Source organism: Aptenodytes forsteri, unplaced genomic scaffold (genome assembly GCF_000699145.1).
Source record: "Aptenodytes forsteri isolate BGI_AS27 unplaced genomic scaffold, ASM69914v1 Scaffold241, whole genome shotgun sequence".
Lineage (NCBI taxonomy): Eukaryota > Metazoa > Chordata > Aves > Sphenisciformes > Spheniscidae > Aptenodytes > Aptenodytes forsteri.
The window spans coordinates 9,043,604-9,067,625 of NW_008795252.1; the positions used below are offsets into that span (position 1 = coordinate 9,043,604).

Below are 24,022 nucleotides of genomic sequence, written 5' to 3' on the forward strand. Positions count from 1 at the left end.
CCACTGCAATATAACTGATAGTTAATAAACATGTGATAGTTTAACTGATACTTAAACAAATTTAACCAATAGTTAAAAAAATGCAATTTTTTTTTTTTTTTAATTTTTTTTTTTTAGATTTGAGGGCTAGGAAGTGACAAAAGAGAGAATATCACAGAAAAAAAATCTGAGGAAAGACTTGCACGAATTCTTACAGGGCATCCACTATTAAAGTACTAGTGCATCCTGAACTGTTGTTTGAAAAGGAAGTTTGAAAGACAATGTTAGAAGGTATCTGCCCTCTCCTCTATGAAAATCTTTGTGTTAGCTGCATCTCTCCATTCCACTGGAGATCAGAGTGACATTCTTCTATGGCTCAGCATGAGTCGTCTGAAATGTGAGTTGTCTGAAATTCAACAAATAAACAAGAGATCGATGCAGCAGTATCTCTTTGAAAGATTAGGTCACGTTCCAGTGATTAGGCTTTGTATTTTATGTCATTCCATTTAATTGCCATAGCACAGTTTATGTTTAATAAAAACTTAGAAGTAAAATGGAGAAGCAGTTCTAATTCATTTGTAATAATGACTAATAATAACTAATTTTTCAGTTTTCCTTATTGAAACAAGGTGAATTTTTAGGAAAGCGTTAGCCCATATTACAGTTCCGCACAACATTTCTCTGAGGCATTTCCCCACCATTCTGCACTAACATGCACGCTTTCCACAGTAGCGGAAGGCATCAAAAGTATTCCACCCCTCCCTCCCAGTTCTTAAAACATATACAACTTTAAGTCCTGAACTTGTGAAGTCAACAGATGCCCTTCTTTGCTAAACAGCCCATGCATCAAACCCCACAGGAGTACGTGCAAGCAGAGTCAGGCATACAGCTCTGATGAATGAAGGCTCGTGTGCTGCCAAGCACAGTGAGTCACAGACCCCAGGCAGAAACTTTCTCTTCCCCCGAATACTATATCGCAACGGCAGCATTTATTATAAACCTAAATTTGGCTGTGACACCTCAACCCCCAATCTCACAGACTGCGGCAAGAGTGGTCTGTCACGCGTCTCTTCATCCCTTTAATAGCTCCCGCGGGTGCAGGGCACCCTCCTCTCGTCCCACTGCAAGGGTGTATCCTGATGCAGGACCAGGGCCTCCACCTGTGGATTAGGCTGTTTAACTGGGATGGAAGAGAGATCTCTTATTCTATTTCTGGTAGGCACGTTCTTTTAAACAGTTTGCCATAGGGAATTTAAAAAAAAAATTTCTTAGGTCAAGATGGGAGGACACATTTCCCCACAACCGTACACGAATCCTCAGCAGCAGATGTGCAGCAGTTTCCACACTGGCAACTGACTTTTCCTTTCCACTCGCTATTTGTTTTGAAGGCAAGGTTCCTGATTATCATGAGGAAAATACCATGTATGGCTGGCCATTATTTCTAATGACTGTTTTTCCATATTATTTGACTGGGTTATTTTTCAAATGACATTTGCCCTGTTGCTGCTTACTTTATTACAGAAGTGCATTAAAGTTCTGCCAGTGTGGGTAGGGTGCTGCAGCCTATTAATCCAATTTATTGTGTCCTAATGTCAATCACTGGAACGTTATCGGACAATGCTCACTTCTCAATTAAATGGTATGTATGCAGAATCCTCATATATCCAGGAATAAATTTAGCAATGGGGAGCATGCTGTTCAGAGGAAAACCCAGACTTCTGCAGTCCTATAGATGTCATTTGAAGTTAACAACTTCCATCAGTGTCTGAGGAGCAGTCAAGGACTATGATTGTTCAAAGAGTTGCAGCTAATTAAAACTATCACAAAGAAAACCAGAGAGAGAGGAAAAAAAATACTCCTTTGTTTTGAACAGTTCTTATATGTATAATTCCATTTGTAATTAAGATTTGTATTGGTTGTCAAAGGGCACTGTTGAAGTCTAAGCTATAAACAAAGCCTTTGTCTTCTTATTTCTTTGCAGCTTGTAGAAAGTTTAGCTTTCATTTGTTTCACATTTCATTATTTAAAACAACATGAAACATATTTTTACATTTTGGAAAGCTGATGAACAAATGTGAACATAAATATTTATTTTTAATTTAGGTGTTGTAGGCTGCTTTCCTCTTCAAAATGTGTCAATCTCCCTTAAAGTATGAACATAAAATATTTAAAAGCATGTGTATTTTTGTTCCACTTAGAAATACTTCTGGACGGCACTCAAACTTCCAAAGTAGGGTTAGAGCTGGTAGACAAAGGAGCTAGGAGGGGGTAAAATTGTGTCTTTCACCTGACTAGTGAACTTGGGAAAAAAGCATGCTACGTGGCTGTATGTAAACTGGTACCACATGTATCAAGCAGGATCCTTACCAGTATGGACTAGCACGTCTTCAGCTAAGGTGAATTCTGCCTTGCAGTGGAGGGCATAGCGCAGGCTTATATACTGCCCAGTTCCTACCTAGGGCACCCTGCACAGGGCTAATTACACCCTGGATACACTACGCTGTTTTGCCAGTCTCGGAGGAAATGCAATTTGCTAGGAAATCCTTCGCACGAGCAACTCTCAATCTGCTGCTCACAATTATGCTATCAGCCATAGCCACACTTGAGCCAAGATAAGCAAGCAAACGGTACCCGTGGAAATAGTAAGCAACACAGTGCTGCCAATGCAGCCAGGTCACAGTAAAATCATAGAATCATGGAATCGTTTAGGTTGGAAAAGACCTTTAAGATCATCAAGCCCAGCCGTTAACCTAGCACTGCCAAGTCCACCACTAAACCATGTCCCTGAGCGCCACATCTACATGTCTTTTAAATACCTCCAGGGATGGTGACTCAACCACTTCCCTGGGCAGCCTGTTCCAATGTTTAACCACTCTTTCACTAAAGACATTTTTCCTCACGTCCAATCTAAACCTCCCCTGGCGCAACTTGAGGCCATTTCCTCTCGTCCTATCGCTTGTTACTTGGGAGAAGAGACCGACACCCACCTCACCACAACCTCCTTTCAGGTAGTTGTAGAGAGCGATGAGGTCTCCCCTCAGCCTCCTTTTCTGCAGGCTAAACAACCCCAGTTCCCTCAGCCGCTCCTCAGAAGACTTGTGCTCTAGACCCTAATGTTCTGCTGTGTGCTGGATGGTTCTATGTGTATCCAGTGCATCAGCAGCTTTCCTCTCCTTTACTGTTTAAACTATGAAAAAATACTCTGAGAGGGGGACTCAAAAGAAGTGGGCAACATTAACGTCAAGAATCAAGTAGCTAAAAGTCAAGCCGCCCTCTACGAGTGAGCTGGACTCCACCGAAGTCCCAAGAGCATAGTCCAACTGCTAACAGAAGGGCTGAAATGGGCTGGCTGAGGTGTGTTTTTTTAAATTACCTGCACGTAGTTCCCTTCGCAGAAGGACAGAAATTGGAAGTAAAAGGACCTATTTCAGGAATGCTTGCTGAAGCACTGTCCTTTCACTATACTGCCTACCTGAGTCTTAGGATCAATTTAGTACTAAGGACTTTCATGAAGTGGCCCTTGCCTGTAATTTTCCTTGGAAGCTCCTTCTTCAGAGTAATCTATCTTGCCCTAAGGAAGCTTGCCATTCTCTTTGCTGTTCCCACCTAGTGCTCCCTAGTGAAATTTTAAATTTCACTCCATTGCTTTTGTACTATTTACAAAATACAACAGTATTTAGTGGCTTCACAGCTATTTAGTACACTTTGCACTACCCTAAACCATCCCTGGTGTGGGTTTTCTGGGGAACATGCAGGCATTTCACCCCTTAGAGCGCCTCAAGGAGGAGTGTGACAGGCAATCTGGGTCATGAAAAAGCCACAGCCGTACCTGGCTGTGAAGCCTTTACTCTTCTTGCTGTTTACGCCCATCTGGTAGTTGCAGACAGCTATATCATGTTCTCCCACACTTCCCAGTTGTCACTTAACGGAGCGATGCATATTTAGCTCAATTAATTTTGCTCCATAAATCAGTTCCTCCAGCTCCTTAATCATTTACTGACTGCTTAACAAATGCATTTGGATGGAGAGACACTAATGCTAGCAACAGCAAGACTTTTTAAGGGAAATAAAAGCTTTGTGTAGACAAGACACAAGCCTGCCAATCTTGTACACTTCACTTGGATATTATTTTCCAACAGAAAATCTACGCTAAAATATTTATCAGTCTGTAAAAAGATCATCATTGAATTTTTCTTGCAATTAGGGAAACACAAACAGTTAAAATAGAATAAAATATGTGCTTCATCTGAAATGTATTCGTCTTGCTGTCAAAAAAGTAACAACAGGATAATTATTTTATTTGAACTAAAAATTGAAAATGAAGGTCTAGCTTTTTATAAAATGGAAAAAAGATTTTGAAACTCAAATGGGAAGTGAAGTAGGGTATTTTCACGGCTGAAAAAATTGTTCATCTATATAGACATTAAAATAGGCACAATAATTCCAAAGAAGCAGTAAAATGTAACCTAGATTTTATATTTGGTGTTTCCTGTTTGTAATTTGTCAGGGAAAAGAGAAGGGCTTTAGGGGACATAAAAGCATGGTCAAGAAGCATCACAGGAGAGGTTTTTTTATTCTTGTTACAAAGGGGTATTGGTGAGCTGAAATTGGGGAATAAATACTCAACTAGAAAGGACTTCATTACTCCTTCAGCCCATCTGCTCTCTGTTACAGACAACCCATGTTCTTTAATATCTTTTGAAAAATTTATCGAGCCCCATTTAAAATGAAGCTAGCTTTTCTGCCATCCCTCCTCCCTCCATTTTCCCTTGGCCTGTTGACAAAGGACATCCTTCCAAAGTTGGTTCCAAACCTCTGATTTACAGTCTAAATTTATTTAAGGTTATTTACAACCTAGCCTAATTTATGTCCAGTTGTTCTGGGGTCAGCACTGTCCTTTAGCTTAAATGTCCCTTCTTTGTGACTACTTATCTTCCTAAGTACTTTTAAAGAGCAACAACACAGGCCTTCATTTTGCTAGGCAAAACGTGTGGGGCTCCTGTAGTCTCTTCTTGTAATACAGTTCTCCTTTCCCCCGACCATCACGGTAGTACTTCCTCTGTACCTGTTCCAGTTTTGAACATACGAAATAGCAATCTTACAGGACTCGTCTCCAATTTTGCAGGACGGAAACAAGGATTCTCCTTTTGCTTCTCCTGCACAGCATCCTAGAGTATAATCTGGTAATGACTAATGTAATTTGGCTTGCTAACAGGTTTTTTTTTTTTAAAGGGTCTGCCAAGAGAAATAATCTAACAAAATGTAGGTTCCTATCTGCTACTGTTTATTCATCTGGGAAATTCCAATTATTTCATTATTGGGGGAAACAGCACAGCCATACACATACTACATCCTTGGGATACAGACACAGTATCAGAGGGAAGATGCAATTTGTAAAAACGTAAGGGAGAAAGCTAATGGATACTACAGAGACAAGAGTATAATACAACTAGATTCGCCCTTGTAACAAGAAAGAAAACTGATGCTTGGGGGTGAAGGCATAAGAATGACCACTTAATTAAGAAGCAAAGACAGTTCTTTGCATGGGTCCTGAAAGACTGGTCAGTCCTGGGAGAAAGACCCTGCTCCAATACAATTTAAGATATAAAATCTAGAACTTTAGTTGTGAGGACAGGTGATATTCCCAATTTTACCATATGGAAAGACAGTAGATGGTTTAAAATGCAAACTTTGAGACTGGCCTCAACCCTTCTCAATCTTCCAAAGATTATAAAATGTAGGAACTGAAAGTCCTTTGATAATGAATTAATTTGAAATAAATGTAACTGTTAGATGTCTTAGTTCCTCTGTTTTCACAAAGACCAGGGGACCTTTTAAACGTTTTTAATTTGTAGCTGTTTTACCAGTGAGATGGAAGCTGTTTTGATCATTCATTTTTTGGACTATATTTTCAAGCAAAAGCTCAGTCCTATGTAATAATAGAGAAAAAGCAAAAGTGATATATGTACAATGTGTTAATTCTCGTTACTGTGATAATCTGCTTCAGAAATCCATATGAACAAGTCACATTAATATACATATACTATTTTGGAAGTGTTTCTATTCATGCCAGGTAGCCAAATGTTTACTGGGCAATAAAAACCTGATGCACGTTGGTATCTGTGTGTTCCAAACCTCTTGGAGCCACAGAGGGGTCTGCTGAAGAAGAGAAGCAAGCCTTTATGCTTCTTGCTGAACTGCAGGCAAACAACTGCCTGGAGACAAAGCAGATAGTGAAGCTTGAAAAGCTTATGAAGTTTTTCCATAGTGGTCAAGTGGAGTTGAAGTACCAGGGTTATAAGAAATTAGTTTCTGCAGCATATCCTTTTGTTGACCTGGTAGATAATGTACATTCTTACAGTGCTCACAAGAAGACACATGTAGCGATCTTAAGTTCCTGAGGCAATACTTACATCCACCTGCCAGCAACAAACTAGTAAGCACCGAGCAGAATGTATGTTGCTTAAACTTGCTCTGAAATGGGTCTTTTAAAAGTGCATTATTATATGGATCTTTGATATGTTGGGAAATCTGTGTATGATCTTTCTTCCTCCTGAGATTCATTTCTAAATCCAGGGCTACGACACAAAAAAAAAAAAATCATATTTTTTCTTTCAACTCTATACTACATTTATTTTCCATCAAAAGTCTTTGGTCCCTGCTGTAAATCTGTCCAATACTCTATCTCTCTGATATAGGCAAAATCTTCCTAGAGGTATTTTTTTTTAAACCCTGCTGTGAAACATGAAGGCCCTAACATTAAAGCTGTCAGACTCTCAAGTCAAAAAAAAAAATAAAAGGCAGAAGAGTGCTGACAGATGCCTAGCCAAGATCCAAACCTAGTCCACATACACAGCCAGCAAAAGAGGCAAAACAAGGCTGCCCTGTTTGTGTTACGGAAGAAACCTCTGCCTTCTCAAAGAGAAGCACCATTTTGTGCAGTGGAACACCTGGTAAAGGCACCGGGCACACACTGTAATCACAAAAGGGCCTCGATTTTAAAAGCCTCTGGTACCCCCAGCTGGGGCAGTTTTTCCAAAGCTTTCAGCAGAGCAGAGCAGGCCTACTCCGTGAGCCCAGGCAAGACACGTTTGGCACCCTGCCTAAAAATACTGAGTATCACCAGTGGTTAAAATCTCTGCTAGCCAGCCAAACTTTTGCACAGGGGTGTTTGTTAAAAACTCTGCTTCCACTTCTTCTCTGGCTAACTTGCTCTTTGGGGAAATCCCCCTCACCTGTTCCTTTATACTCCCTTTCTGCACTGTCAAAATAAAACACCAAATAAAAACGTGACAATTTACTAACACAACACAATGCAATTTTACCATGCTTGATATTTATATTAGTGATGAATCCTTAAACAGCTATGATGATATGGACAAGGAAATCGGCAATTTGCATGCTAACGCGTGCTTTCAGGGGGCAGCTCTGAGGCTACCAGGCCCATGGCACCCCCAGCCGATGCCTAGCCTCCCTGCCCTGCTGCCACTGCAGGTGGCACGAAGGTCCCAGAGGAAGACACGGGGTGATGCACTTCACCAGCAGCTCAGCTCCACTCTGCCATGCCTGAGAGTGTCCAGGGCATGGCTGGGGTCTCACGGGTGGGAAGCCAGAGTAGCGAGAAGGTTGGATCCGTAGAACAGTGCAAGAGCATACTTATAAAAAAACCAACTGTAAGCCATCTCCATAAAACAGAAAAAGGAATGAAACAAAAGAGAAGACTACAGCGGAGGTAGAAATTAAATTCACCAATTAGGGAATCAAGTCACATATCTGAAGAAAACTCCAGACATCAGCCATGCCTTGCATTCAGGCTTTCCCCTTGGCTCCCCCGGGAACAAGAGGCACACAGAAGATTACCTACCAAAGACCGTCAGCCCTTTCACATGCTGGTGCACCTGGCCGAGAAGCTGGATCTATCAGCCCCATTAAGGTGACCCACGCTTCCCTTGTCAGGCTGCTGTGGGGACGAGTTCAGCTTGGCTGTCTCGGCACTATGCTCAAGTGTTTCCAAATACCCTCATCTTGGTGAGATAACACAGCGACCTCTCTGAGCTAGAATTTGATTTTAGGTGTAGCTCTACAGAAATGAAGACACCGAGCTGTTTAGAAGCACACACAGGGCATGCTCGGTCTCAAAAATACTCTCATCTGCCCTACTTCTTCCCCCTTTCCCCAGACCCCCAAAGGAAGTAATTTACTGATGACTCTTTCCAGAACTGCCAGAGAAGAGCAGGGACCTAAGTGTCAGACACACAAACAAGGATTTGTAGGGCTAGAGCTTTATTTGAGACTGTAGTAGCTGTAGCATAAAGGAAATAAAATGCCTTCAACTTCCAAAGTTCTCTTGCCAGATGGATCCCTAATTAAATCATTTGCACAACAAATAAAACAATTGAAGGTTGCTAAGTTTTTAGGTAACTGCTTATTCATATTCACACAAAGTTAATGAGATGTTTTGGCTAAAATTAAATGATACTCCTGTAGAGCTATTCCAAAATCTAAATTTAGAGTCGATTGTTACAATGCCACAGATGCTGCAGATGGTTAAGGGACCTTCTCATATTGTTTTATCATTATTTATTAAAACTTTTTTAAAATTGCATCAACAATAGAATTTAGCCAGTTTCTATATATCTCTGCCTCTACTCAGTTTTCAATCGGACCGAGCAGAACCTTATTCTACAAGTAATCAGAATGACTGACTTCTAGAAACTATATTGAATAATCCTTTTTTCTGTCACGGCAGAAGACTTTAAAATTGTATTCACAGAAATTTAACTTAAGAATGAACTTTTAGTGATTTGCTGTGAGGGTAGTACAACCCATGGCTCAACAGCAATGTTCTGTAAACAATAAAACTAAATGCTTCCTTCTGTGCCTTGTGGTTGCCACAGATGCTGCAGATGGTTAAGGGACCTTCTCATATTGTTTTATCATTATTTATTAAAACTTTTTTAAAATTGCATCAACAATAGAATTTAGCCAGTTTCTATATATCTCTGCCTCTACTCAGTTTTCAATCGGACCGAGCAGAACCTTATTCTACAAGTAATCAGAATGACTGACTTCTAGAAACTATATTGAATAATCCTTTTTTCTGTCACGGCAGAAGACTTTAAAATTGTATTCACAGAAATTTAACTTAAGAATGAACTTTTGCCAGTTTTAGCTATGTACTGGTGAAGAATCCTTTTTATTTTATGATAAGAAGTTTTAAATCTTTCACTTTAACACGGAATTTGAATTTATTTGAAAGCATGTAACTTATTAGCTGCCCTGAGGACCAAATTTGGTCTCGGTGCCACTGCAAGGCAATATTCCCCTGACAAGGCTGACTGTGTAACAGCAGTAAATGAGTGGGCCTGATGGTGAGGAGTAAGCGGAAAAGCTATGGAGTGGCACAGTTGTGATTTCCATCCTCAACTCCCTGATGGGACAAAACCTGAACAAGCCCAGGACCGTGAGTGACAATAACGAATGCATCTCCCAGGAACTGAGGGGAAAAATGATGGGTGTTCTCTGATGCACAATTGCTACGCATTGCTGCTTACAACAGCTTGTGCAAATGTAGCCCAGCACTAGAAATGCCCAGGTTTTCTCATAGCTTATGTTGTATTTTAATATCATAACTTGCTTGAGGTAAAGTTCAACCATGGCTTACTTAGCAAACATCTCTCTGACCTACAGGTTTCACCTAACAACCCTATTTGATGGGACAGATTTGAACACAATTTCAGGATGATAGAGTCAAATTAAAAACTGTTCAATCTCAAGTAAGTCTGATCTTAGAACACAGAGAACAATAATGAAAGTAAAACCTGGCACCTACCCACTTCAGCCAAAGTCTTGATACATGACTCCACTGAGGCTTTCTGCGTTGGGTTTGGCCAGGTACAGTTGTAAATTCTAAAAGCAGACTGCAGCAGCTGAATAAAAACAGGCTGGTGTGTCTGGAAAAAAAAAAGATAAACATGGAATTTTACCCTTTAGAATCTCCTCACAACTGCCCTGGGGTTTGACACAACGTAAACCACATGCAAAGGATTTTCAGCTGGTAGACTCAAGTTACAACTCCATTAAATTCTCTTTGCTCTTCAGGACTGGAGAGAACAGAAATCAATCCTGCACCCCTAAAAAGGCCAAATCATGCCATTTTTCCTCAGATCACCACTGATATCAAGCAAACACAGTACAGAGCAGGACAGAGGAGTCTTTCCAGTTCTCAGGTATGTGTCCCTTTTGCCATAGGACGCAGCATTTTTCTCATACAAATACAGACTATTATTCTGCAAGGATATCCCCTCCAATGAATTCACAAGAGCCAGGAGTAAATCTGACCATATTGAGCTGTCTACTGGTTCAGAGCTGTAAGTGGTAAAAATTAAGAGTAAGTGTTTTAAAGAGGAATTAAGCTGCTAGCCAGTGGCATGAGAGGGGACAGAGAAATTAAAGGAGGATGTAAAGATACAGCATTCCTATCAGGGGAGCAGAAGGTATCTCACTAACGGTCTGAATAACATATTTGTCTGTGTCTCTTTTCCTTACCTGGAGGCTGGTGCTGTTATCTGAAAATGGTGAATTGAAGAAGCCACTCACAATGTTCATTACGGGCTCAGTGACATATTTCTCCAGAGACGTGTCTGCATGTTTACGATCTGTGGTTGTGTTACAAACCTACAGGGAGGAAGGAGGGAACAATGAGATTTAGTTCTTTTAAATAAGCAAGCTTTACTATTTTGTATTTATTACAACACATGTAAGATTTCTTCTTAATAGAAAACCAAATGATTTTTATACAAAATCTATCGGAGATAACTATCTTAGAATTCAGGCTGTATTTGTGATAGCTTATCTTTCTTCTTGGAGGTCCACACTGTCTTTTGAATACCCTTCTCTTCTGAACTATCTCCTTCTGGTTGGCTGTCTATTCTTTCCCACACCGTGAAAAAAGATCCCCCTAAATCAGCACACTGCATGCCACTTACACATTTAGACAGATTCAAGAAGAAAATGGGCCTTTCCTCCCATTGTGGGGCTGCTTGGAAGAGGCTTTAGAGACAGATGAGAAATAAACACCTTAGGTTAGAAAGATTTCATGTAATGTTTAACTTCTCTCTACAATCAGTCACCACAAATGGGTGGCGAAGGTGAAGCTCATTTGCAGGAAAAATGTTAAAAAAGAGGGAAAGAAAGGAAATAGCATAGTCAATACCAACAGCTTTTAGGATTGTAAACTGTAAGACAGGCAGCATTACTTAGGAAAGCCACATGGGGAAAATACAAAAGACAAGCTAAAAACGATGAAAGAAGAGAATGCATGGTACTGGGACAACTCTGGAGCACAGAAGGATAATTAAATGGTGGGAGGATGTGGGAAGATTTGTACAAAAGATTCCTGAAGACACCCTTTGGTACAACACTAAAAGTTTGTTGCTGCATAAAGATGTCATGCTTAAAGGAAGCAAAAAATTACTGAGGTGGATCACAACCTTCAGTATTTCTTTACTTCTTTTCAAAATTTGTGAACATCTATACAAAGTCATGTTGACTTTGCATATGTCAGTGTGAACAGTACTAAAAGGAGCCTACAGAGAGCCAAACGGTGAGAAAGGCAAGACTGGAAAAGTAAGAAGTACAGACTATACTCGTACTACCTCTTCACCAGCCTTTAAATAAGCAGTTCTAGTCACGTTTAACAAGAAATGAAAGGCAAAGCTGTTCTCTCTTTCACCTATGCAAGCCACAGACTACTGTAATGTTCTAGGGAATCTATGTGAGAACAGACTTTGTTTTGTTTATAGCCTTCACATTACTATCTGAGCATTTAACACACCATCATGAACCTGTGTGGTACATACTTACCATTACATCGTTTTATGGATGGGGAACTGAGTCCAGAGAAGCTGCATGAATTGCTTAAGGTCACAGAGAAAAGTTGGTGACAGAAGCAGAAAGATAATCCACAGCACCTGAATCTCCCACAGGGCAAACACGCTCCCTAATTGCACAGTGCTACTGTCACACTTGGACACTACAAGACAGCAATTTCACCAGAAGTATTCTAAGGAAGGTTACTGACGTGACATCCAAAAGCACCCATGTTCAGGGGAAGATACAGCTCATGGGATCACAAAAGCATTTTGAGTATAACACACAAGCACTGTCATATGGTAGGCAGAGGAATAACCAAAGATAACTTGAGACCTACAGAAACGAGGCATCTTAAGGAGCTTTGCTTGTCTGCTTTTCTAAAATGTGCCAGATAAACAAGTCATGCCGCCATGCAGTGCATTTTTTATCACCCCAAGAAAGGAAAGATTTTGGTCAGAGAAGCAACAGTGGCTAAACTGAAATAGCAAACTCTTCAGCCCTTCAGTTTTGGGAAAAGTATGACACCACTACCATCACCCCGAGTCCTCATGGAGTTAACAAAGATTCAGCTAATAATCCAAACTTTTTTCTAAAAAAAAAAAATCATAGAACTAAAAACCTCTTGCAGTTCTTCTGCTTTTAATTAATCTGCATGCCAATTTTGGCTGGAACTAGTAGCTCTGAGGCTCAGCACTCGTGATCCCAATGGGAAGACAGGGAGCTGTGTGGTGCTAGCACGGTGAATTCAGAAATCGGCAAAACTAAATTGCAAAACGCTTTTAAGCTTTCCCCTTCGCTTGTCTAAAAAGCAGAGCCATATGTGGGGATGCCACTCTGCTCCAACACCGGTCTGAAAAATTCCCAGTGCAGAAGGAATTCAGAAATCCTCTCATTTGTTCTTATCCCTCTGCCCTTTGGGGACTGAAAAATATTTCCCCGTGGAAGAAAAAACCTGAAATGCATGAAATGGAGATGAAGATTGAGAAAGCAGTGTTTAAAAACCCCTTAAGAGGCTTTGGGACCAAAACTCACATGAATAATACTTCAAAAATTCTGCAGAGAAAGCCAGGATGACTTTACAGCTGTCAGATCCTGGCTCTTTCTTTAATCCTGCTCAGACTACAGCTGCTGACTTACAAGCTGGGCCACACGCAGGAAAGGGAAGCCTTTCCTTCAGCAGCACCCACTTTGCTTAGTGCAACGCTTTAAGTCATACACAGGAAAAAGTAGGTTGGCAGAAACTGTAGAAACAGGGTGTCTTTGAAAGCACGACTGCTTTTGGCAAACTGAATTTATACATGTATCCGCCTCATGCCTGCTTTGCAAAGTATCACGTTGTTGAAAGAGAATGACAGTTGGGGACTAAATATTTCCTTCCTGGATCCAGAAACAGATAAAAAAAATTGGTTACTCTTTTTTTTTTTTTTTTAAATAAAAAAGGAAGGACTCTAACCTGATGATAACACTCTCCATCTTTCACCTTAGTGCTCTCTAATAACAGACTCAGACTCAAAGCTCACAAACTCACCCACTGACAGGCATTTGTAGCAGCTAAAAGAAAAGCATTTCCCCTTCCCCCACGCAAAAGCATCCCTTTTAGCTCACTGGAACACAGAGGATCAAAGGGCTCCTTTTCGAAATGCTTTGAAAGCTATTGTAACATCTTTCATGAGGCTGACAGCATTCTAACTGTCCTGATAGCTACATAACGCTGATGTATTTATAACACACGGGCTTTGCCTGGGCCCCAGAAAACCAAACCTGAACAAATACGCTCAATAACCTGGAAGATATGGCTACCCACAGGGAACTGGCTGAAGAGCAGGACAGGCCAGAGCACTTCTGACATGTTCTTTCAGTTCTTTCAGCCATTAATCAGGAAATTAAAAGGACTAATTACGCATCTGCCCTGAGGGCTTTGCAGGAGAGCAAAATAAACCTGCATTTTGCCATTTGGTGCCAACAGCACACACACACAAAATACAGCATTAACAATACACTCACTCTTCACCGCTGAAGACCCGAAGTCTAATTTCTCTTATGAAAAGGGTATATGAAAACAAGCTCAGGGGTCACGAGCATCAGGACAACTCTACATCATTTGGCACGGTGCAGTTTGTCTCCAGGCTCATGAAGGGAACTGTGGACAGAGCCCTCTTTCTACATGTCTGCTTCTAGCCCAAGGGCAAAGAAAATTGGTCACATTCAAGGGCTAGGGAAGGTAGTCTGTTTGGACGGTCAGGGCCAGGACGCATCAGGAAAGGGCAACACAGAAAGGGAATTAAACAGGAGAAAATAGTTCTTGGGGTAAAACCAGCAAGGTTAAAAATCAGAATCCCCCTCCAAGGAGGTTTCTGATCTTAATTTTCAAACGAGCTTTGTTTGTCCAGAAGGGCTTTCACTGTAGAACACTACCAGAGAGACAAGACAAACAGCAGGAAAACAGGGTTTGTAGAGGTCTCATTACTGCTGAAAATGGCTACCACCAAAAAAAGAGAGCACAAACATCCCTGTCTTAACCTGTTCCCAGGGAAAAAAAAAAGGAAAAAACCCAACCATAAGTTCTCTGTTTCACAGAGAAATGAGCAGGTCCCAGTGCCTATCATATAGCACAAGTCTTTGCACTTATTCTTCTTTTGGCCATAATTCATGGTATTTTCTCCCAATAGGTTTCAAAGAAATTATATTGTGGCACACTATTATTTTGGGGTAAATGTCTGCTGCAGGACTGAATTGAGATTCTTTTACCTTTTTTTCTTTAATTTCAACAAAATGAAGAACGCAAGGAGTGAGAACTTAAGGATTATAAAACGTAATGGACCGTGGACTGGGAAAAGGGAGGCATGTACTATGACAACATGCTCTATAACATCTCCACAGTACTGTCCAGCATCAAGTATCAAATACAGTCCACCAGCCACCAAAAACCTGTGGTTCTACTTATTGAGCAGAAAGAGCAACTCCATTAGTTGGTATTAATATTAGGATCTTACAAGAAGCATTACCTGCTAGAAAAGGATATGTAATGTAAGCTGTAATCATTCTGTCACACTAGCTTCCCCTCATGGCTCTACTATTGTATTTTATCATTCTGGAAGTCATAAGATTTCCCTTGTTTTCTGCCTCCAAAATACCAGAGAATGGAAGCTTAATTCAACTTCTGACTTGAAACTTAATTCAACAAGTAATGACACCATGAAGCTCACTAGGGTCCACAGGAATTGAATGCCTACGGTACTAAACTGTGCCCCATCACTTTGCAGCCTATAGTTTACATATGAATTAGTATTCTGAAAGACCATAGCTCCACACCTGCCTTTCGCATCAGCGGTGAGGATGTAGTGACAGTAGAATAAAAGACAAAAGCAGGCCGAAGTCAGATTAAAGAAGGAACATGAGCCAAAGAACTTCTTGATCCCTGATCCTCACTGTACTAACAGAGTAAAGCAAGAAGATTACAGATGTGGGTTTTTTTTTTTTAGTCACCACCATAATGACATGTAACACACGCTCCCAGAAGACGTACACAGACTCTCAACCCTGTACATGCATCCAATTTATTTTTCCGGAAGAAAAGAGAAAGGAACGTGCGTTCCAAGATGCCCTTTTAGAAAAAGACGACTGCTAGTAATTAGCAGGTTAAATGATGATAAATAACACAGAAATGACCATTTGTTAAAAAAAACCCCACACCTATTCTATTGTCAACTTTGAAAAAAATAGTTAATAAAAGAAGTTCACCAAAAAAAGTTATTGCCAGTTCAGTTGCCACCCATGACTATACTGTAATATTTAACTTCACGTGAAGCTTACCCTTGCCATATCAACAAGGAAGTTCTCAAATAACTTCCAAATATGGTTACTGGCATAGATCTCTTTCATTTCCACTTCAGTGTCCACGTAACAGTGGTTAACAAAATTAACGTAGGCAATTTTCACCTGCAGGCAGCAAAAACACAAACAATATGAAATGGAACAGTAAAAACCATTAACATGACGTTTTCTATCTGCAAAAATACCGAACAATAAAGATGATCCTTCAAGTATAACAAACACTAATAACAGTAATAATGCGTATGTTCAGTTCGGAAGATTTAAGGAGAAGCACGGCAACAAATGCATTAATGTACTTACTGAAAGATCACATGAAGAAAAATGGAAAGGTTTTGCAAACATTCTTACTCTAACGACAAAACCCCCACAAAACAAACCAATAATAAATCTGATATTTAGACGATATTAAGACTACAAGGGCCTGGCTCCAAAGCCAGGAGCTGTCAAAATGCAGGACACCCCTGCACTTGCCAGTTGACTGCTGTGGGTTGATGCCTTGTGACAAGCTTGCCAAATATAAAAAAAAAAAAAAAAAAAAAAGTCTTTAGCAGAGCTGGGACTTCAATCCTTATATTCCCACAATCCTAATGCAGCGCTTGCATTCGGGGTGGATGTATCTCGGATCTAAATGGAAGAGAAAGGTTCTGCAGCACGGGGACTGCAGCCACTGCAGCACAGGGCTTAACAGGAGGACGGCAGTCTCGCTCCTCTCCTGCATTACAAGTCTGCATGTGCACATCAAAAAAAAAGGATGTCCAGTGCCTGAAATGTATAGATTAAATATAAACATATGCAGATACACTGAAAATTTCTTGTCACGGTCAAAGGAGAGGAGATGGTTGCGTATGTTTAATGCAGGCAGGAGAAAACTCATGTCAGACTTTTAGGTTTCATTTGTTTGGGCTTTTTTAAATTAGCATCTGTTGAAATTAATGTTAGGAAGAACTTTTGAGCAAAGCAAACATTTTTCTTTTTAAGAAAAGAATCAGTTGATCACAAGGGGACTTTTTCATGGCACGGAGGGATTCTTTACTCCTGCAGGTCCCAGTTCTGTTAATACGAGCCACATTTTTCCACCAGATAGCCTGCAGAAATCCATCCAACCGATACACGGGGCCAAAGCAAGCTCCTTGCAAAGACTGTGAAAAGATTTCTTTTGATCACATCAGGTTTGGTGCAAACAAACATTCCCCTTCTGATCAGCGTGAGGTATCACAGTCCTACTGAAGCATGACCGGTAGTAGCTGCAGAATTGGGCCTCGATACGCAGTGAATAAAAACATTTGCTGGACTGCAACTGAATTTAATAAAACGAGACTTCACCCAAAACTCCCACTGACTTCAGCATGGCCAGAATGTTACCCATCATTTCCAACAAATTCAGGCAGCAGCAAAACATTGGCTTGACAAACCACTCAGCTGAGTCTTCGCGGCTACAGCCAGAAGTTATCAGAGCATTAAACTCTGACAGTGGCTGGACAAACCCAGGAAAAGAAAACAAGGCGTCTGCCCCAAAAAGCTGACAATCGAAGCATAAGGGTCAAGGAATTTTCTATTTAAGAAAATTCTGGCTATCCTTTCGCACTTATTCACCTTAACAAACACCACCTGTTTCCAGCCTGTTTTCTGTGCAAATATTCAACTTGTCAGTATATTATAAACAACAAAACATTTTCTGAGTTTCTAAAAATGATGTCTGCTTCCTTATCCAGTGAATCCTACCTCAGGTATGCAGTCATCATGGGTCACTACTCTCACTATATCATCCAGTGGCAGGAGTGAATTGCACTTGATCTCTGTGTATACATTCTTTCCTTCTGTACAAGCTGCTAGCAATTCCACTAGAGTGATGTGATACGCTAAGGGTCCGCTCTCGTCTGCTCGATCTCGCTCTGAACACATCATTTGGAGTAGGACTGGAAATGATGCTCTGTCGTTGTAGAATATCAACACATCTTCACCACCATTTATCAGCTGAAAAAGATATCACAAAGTTTTAAGCACCCTGCACGGCAGTCATTTTGGACTCAATGATCTTAAAGGTCCTTTCCCACCTAAATGATTCTATGATTTTCTTAATTTCTTACTTTGTTCTACCTTTAACTATGCAAAGACTGTCTAGCTTAAAAAAAAAAAAAAAAAATTAGTCTGATGTGGCTTACCAAATGCACGTGTCAAAACAATATCCGAGGCAAACTTCTGCTCTTACCTACATAAGTGCAAATCTGGAATAACTCACCAAGGAGTGAGCTAATGCAAGGTGAATCTGAAGTTTAATTTCTACATAGCTCTGTGTTTACCTAAGACAGTATGCCATCCTTATTATTCCTACCATCTCAATGTTTGTTTGAAGTTAATTAATTACCCTTACCTCCTATTGTAAGGCCAGGATGCATTATTATCCCTGTTTTATAGAGAGGGACTTGAGATGCAGAGAGATTAAATCTTCTGTGCTACCTCACGCAAAAAGCCAGTGGCTCACCCAGAATTTAACCAACCTCTTCTGTGCCCTTCCTCAGCATCGGAAACAAAGGACGATTCTTCCCAACCTATGCAAATTTGGCAGGTGGGTCTTGACATTGTCAGTGTCATGCCAGCACTTCCATTTAACAGAAAACTGGTGTACGTGATAAATATTTGAATTTGCTACAAGTGCATTGCTCATCTCAAGAGGATCCAGAGCGGAGGTGGATGCTGGCAGCCCCATCTCAGCAGATCTCCCAGAAAAGTTTTGCTCTAATGCTGTTTTGAACCCCCCATACACCGATTATACCTACTGCCAGCGCTGCTCTGTGAGCTCGAGTGGAGCTGGGACAGGACAGTAGTCCTGTCTTCTCTCCATCACTTTCCTTTTAAGCATCATGCACTCTCGATGCAGGTAAAAATAAGCTCCCATAAACCTTTCCTAGTACAGAATACACCTTGGCAGCATTACAGCCGTATGTATTTTGTGAATAAGGCACTTGACATATCAAAGTCTACACGTGACATGAAATCCCAGCTTACTGAATTCAAGGGTAGAAATAAAGGTTGGTGGAGCTGTTGAGAAATGAGAAAGCAGCAAGAGCAGGAATGAAAATTAGTCTCCCAGAGTGAAAAGTCAAGAAACATTTCATTACATTTTCCAGGGTTTCAACGTTTCAAATTTTGAATTTACAGCTTTTCTGATTGTGTTTTCCCTGTTTCTTGCTTATTTTTACTTTGACAATTGGATGGAGTGAATTGTGAATTCAGTCTTTCCTGCAATTCCTATTTCTCGTTTATCTTTGGGTTTCTAAAATGTTTCTACTCGTGACTTTTCAAAATAGACATTTTCTGGACAATCCACAGTACAGAAAAAAAGTTTTTAAAGGGACAAGTGCTTGGGAAGGAGGAAGGAGACAGTACAGGGACGCAGATACCATTAATTTCAATATGAGTGTTCAAAATGTTGGAAAATTGACCTAACTTTTTAATACTGACGTCTGGAATACTATGCTCTTAGGACATTCCATGTACAAAATAATAAAAAAAAATCCACACTGAGCCCTCTGGGAAGGTACGTGCTCTGTCACTTTCTATTAAGTTCTTCACCACATTCCCGTAGTTATTTTCCACTTGTGTACATTTTGCACAGAGGAGAGGGAAGACGACTCTTTCCAGGTTCCCCCAGAGTTACACTCTTATGTCAAATCCAGACCTAATCGGTACCAGTATTGCTTGATATTTTATCATATCAAGTCAAACTGACCCCTCATCCTTTCATGTACCTATTGCTGATTGTACAGGAGATAGTGAACTTGTGAAAAATGATGCTGCATGGCATGCTTGCTACACACTGACTGTGAGGAATCACAAACCAAAGCAGACGATGTTGCATCAGCTCAAGAAGAGCTAAGGGGGACAAGGTAATCGTAATAAATGCAAGGACAGAAGAAGATGTCATCCCCTTTCCCCAAGTTATCCACTTTTAAATGTTATTTGTGAAGGGCATCCAAACATTGACCCAAGCAGAGAAAATTATGTCCCTTTAAAAGCAGAAAAGGAAGAGAAGTATCCAGTGTTAGCCAAAGTTCTCACTGAGCATCATGAGCTCAGTGATGGGGGAGGGAAACAAACAAAAAAACCCAGCAGCATTTTCGTCCACTAAAGTATATTTTCAACGAGTTAAGAACTGTGTGGAAGTATAATGAAGGTTGGTCAGTATTGGAGCAGCTGTTGACGCTCTGCGATGTGTCACTCTAGAAAAACTCTGCTGCCACATTGACCTGGTTCAAAAGTAAATTCTGCTTTCCCTTTTGTAATAATGTTTGCACGGATAGGCACTGTTCTTCCAGGAACCTCAAAGCATGCTTATAATGAGAAAAAGTGCCCTAAGGCACCTTTCAGGTTGGTAAACATCATTACTAGCACTCTACAGACATGGGGACCAAGGATATGAGAACAAGTGAATCAGCCAGACTGGGAACGTTCAATGTATTTTATGAAAGTACTCTTTCACAATGGTGCTCCTTCACCTGTATGCACTTTCTAAAATATGTAAATATGATCAGTTTATCCCTTACTCCCAGTAAACAGGAATAAGTTACAATATACTTCCCGTGGGTAAAAGAAAACACAGGAGTAGTTGAGGCACGCTGTACACTCATACTCTATCTTGTCTTATGGTAAATTGTTTACATGCCTCATTTGGAGGCACAGAAATAGTTACACCACTTGTTTAAGGTCACAAAGTACATCTCAGTTGTCTACTGAGAAACTGTCCTGACTCCATGGCAAGTTCCAACCATTTGGCTACACTGTTCCCTTTATATTGGATTGCCATGCAAGCGCCATTTAAATTTTGCTGTTAGCACCCTTTTCTAACAAATCATAATTACTTACCTGTAATTTCCTACTTTTTTTTAAAACAGATCATCATCTTACCCTCTTTCATCAAAACAGGGATGCTCCCTCCCCCCAGCAAACTCCTGCAGGACTCATGATGTAAATGTCACATCCAAGTTCATTTCGATTTTCATCATGCAGTCAGCTTGAAAATGTAGTATGACAATTTATCTTTGTGCTATTATAGGTCAGTAACAAAATGTATTTAAATTGAGAAAAATCTAAAAATTTTGTTTGATGAGAAAGTAAAAACCTACAAGAAGCTGTGGTGGAAGGGGAAAAATCTAAAAGCACAAAGGCACAAGAACTGTCTGAATTATGTAAATCAAAGGCTTGTAATTGATATTGCATGTTAAAACACTTCAGTCAAATTGAAAAGGTTGAGGTGGATTCCATTAAAGGTTATCCATGTAGGTTGAAGCTTTATTTTCTTAATTAGAAGTTTTTCCTCTTTGTTGCTGTGGAACAAAATTTCAGCAGGGTTTAGTTTTGTTCATGCCACAACTAAAGCTTATCTCTGTTTTCTTTGTGAAGACGTCTCTTCAAAAAAACAAAAAAAAATGCACTTTGTAAAGTAAAGAAAAATGTTCCTTGGACTCTGATCCTACCTGGACTTTTCACCGTATTCAACTCTACCCACTTATTAATCTCATTGAACTGTTAACATAATTACAGTTAAATGCACGAGTGTCTGCAAGTTGAAGACTTCATTTATCATGCACACTATATATCAAATCCTAACTGCAGAGAAGTCTATTAGGTATTTTCCTAGTAACCTTATTGGCATAAAGACTTCTCCACAAACCACTCTGTGGAATTTACCGGGTCAGACTCTGAATCTAGCTAGTTAAAGCTAGAGTAGCTCTACTGACTCTCACAAAAATGCTCTGGAACAAAAGAAACAAAAGCAGAAACTAGAACCTAAAACTGTTACATGGTTCCGTGCTAAAAAAAATGGTCTACAACACTATTTAGACAAATCCATAGAGGTAAGAGCCTCTTATATGGCAAAACCATGCCACAATATGGCAAATTTGGTGCATAAATGGGATCCTAAGTTACAGTACAGGAAAATGAAGGTTTATGTAACTCTGAGATTTCCATGCTACATCGTCTACAAATAGACATCTCTATATCACCATGCTAACACTCATGTTTTCTTTCTAGTAGATATACAGATGGCCTTACAAAATTAGATTAAAACTCCCAAAAACGTCTGCTAAAATATTCATTATTTGTGATACCATTTAAAATTCTAAAGCGATGATGCCATTATATCCGATTGGCATCAAGAGCAGAAAAAGCAACCTCAAAATACTAGTGTGTTAAAAAGACATCACACGAGTGATTAACATACGAACCCTTCACTTACCTCTGTCATTACCATGTCCTGGCATTTTTTCACGTATTTGCCATCTGCTTTCACAATGGTCTGCAGGAAACGCAGGTACTCCACATGACGGCCATGGGTCTCAATGCAGTGTACAAAGTGCTGCACCACTCTTTCACTAATTTCATTACACAGAAGGTAATTATTCATGAAGATGTGCCGCATGGTTTCAGCTTCCAGGAGCTAAACATATTAAAATCAAAACAGCCTTGTAAGAAGAGCAGATTTGTTTTGAGATTGAAGGATTCACAGGACTCTAGACTAGAGAAAGGCACGTTGGTAAAGGGAAACTGGGAAAGTCCAGCGTGCACCAGCCCAGTGATTAAGCAGTGACCTTAGGGCCTAGCTTTCATTTATGATGGGATTTCTCCACACTTTCCTATGAGTACAAAATGGTCCTAAAGTGGACATAAACAAAATCTGTGCCCCTGGGGAAGGTGAAGACACACACATACACACGCTACACTGCTAGAGCACTCTATAGGGACTTTGGTATACAAGACAACTGAGACCACATTCATCCCACCCACCATCAAACTTTGCATTGAGGCAACCAAATAACATGATTAGCTACCTCTGGCTCCCTCTATGGTTGACAGAGGCAGGCATTTCCAGCAAGCAAATCATTGCACGTGTAGTCTGGTCACTCTCTGAGAGAACATCTCTTTCCACATTAACTACAGAGGGAGCCTAAGGCTATGTTTCTATCGGTGAGTAGCACAGTACAAGAGGAACAGATCCGTAGCAAGAAACGGATACTGCTGAGGACCCAGCATCCAGACTTTATGCCTTCTTGGGGCTTTTGCTTCAGACTTGCCCTAGCTTGGTCCCTTGGACTAAAGGCTTACGAGGGTCAGGTGTGCTCCTAGAGTATACCTTTCTGCTTAGTGTCATCTGAAAGGAATCCACACCAAGTTTGCTCCACAATGTGAACAAAAGCACAATTACTGGGATGACAGAAGATCAACTTCAAAAGAACAGAAAGGCAAGTGCAAGCAGGCTCCATACTTGGCACCTGAGTTAAATGTCAGTGTTGGATAGGATGGAGTCTGGGTGCTAGTCCCCACTGTAGTCAGCTCAGCGCCGTTCGCTAACTTCACAAAAAAAGCATAAATAAAAAATAACAGAACAAATGCTTCCTAGTGTACGCAGGCCAGGGGTCTACAAACCTAATACTCACACTCTTTCTAATAAAAGCATGTTTTGCTCAGTAGATCTGCCACTGAGCAAGGTGTCATTCTATATGACTATATCTGTAAACCCACACAATATATACACAAAGGGACCATGACAAAGAGGTTTATTGTAAACACAATGATTTAATAAAAGATCAAATTTTAGATTAGTTGAATCAAATGGAAGTATCATCAACAAAAATGTATGGGTCTGATTCTACTGTCACACAAGCTTCATGACAGCATAGTCACAGCATCTTCTACCTTGACTTATAGTCCATCTGTGAGCGAGTTAGGATGAATAAGATCAGAGTCAAGCTAAACATGATGTGATGATCTGACACATGTTCATAGAGACTTCCAGTAAACCCTACAGGTAATATTGTTTTCCACTTTTAAAATGGCAACATTAAAAACAATGACACAAAGAGCAACGATAAGGGAGAAAAGACAGGAGAGAGAAGAGAAAGCAGAGAGAGCATAATTTAATGAAATTATTTATTTAGCACTGTCATTTTTCAGCAAGTCCAAATTTACTTCCAGTTATAATATTCTCCGTAAAATTAAATACTTACCCCTGGAGTTAAGAACAAGTTGAGATTTTTGTGGAGAAGAACTTGATTCTGAGGATTTCCTCGACAGAAATTCTGAAGAAAAGTGTGGGCTAGATTCATAACTTCATTCATCTTTTCATCGCTCTGCAGAAAGAAAAGACAAACGAAATCAGCTGGGCGTACCTAAACATACTTGTTAAAACCGCACAACGTGAGTTCAGCCAGGAACAAACCAATTCTCCCTCTGGCAAAAGCAGCTGATCTAGTTTCCTTCAGAGTCCATCAGTGGCTGTACCTTACTCTGAATCGACTTGACCATAGGGAGTCACAGGTAAGAGCACAAACTCAAA

The 24,022-nt window shown here is 40.3% G+C and overlaps 1 protein-coding gene across 1 annotated transcript in view; it reads right to left on the reverse strand.

Moving 5' to 3' along the window:
* ITPR2 (inositol 1,4,5-trisphosphate receptor type 2) overlaps nucleotides 1-24,022 on the reverse strand; it is a 238,969-nt gene that overhangs the window by 124,744 nt on the left and 90,203 nt on the right. The window contains exons 27-32 of the mRNA XM_019471985.1: nucleotides 23,694-23,816; nucleotides 21,926-22,126; nucleotides 17,410-17,661; nucleotides 15,667-15,792; nucleotides 10,528-10,656; nucleotides 9,812-9,932 (exon numbers count right to left, since the gene is read on the reverse strand). Coding sequence (XP_019327530.1) covers nucleotides 9,812-9,932; nucleotides 10,528-10,656; nucleotides 15,667-15,792; nucleotides 17,410-17,661; nucleotides 21,926-22,126; nucleotides 23,694-23,816 — 952 coding nt within the window. The remainder of the gene's footprint in view (nucleotides 1-9,811; nucleotides 9,933-10,527; nucleotides 10,657-15,666; nucleotides 15,793-17,409; nucleotides 17,662-21,925; nucleotides 22,127-23,693; nucleotides 23,817-24,022) is intronic.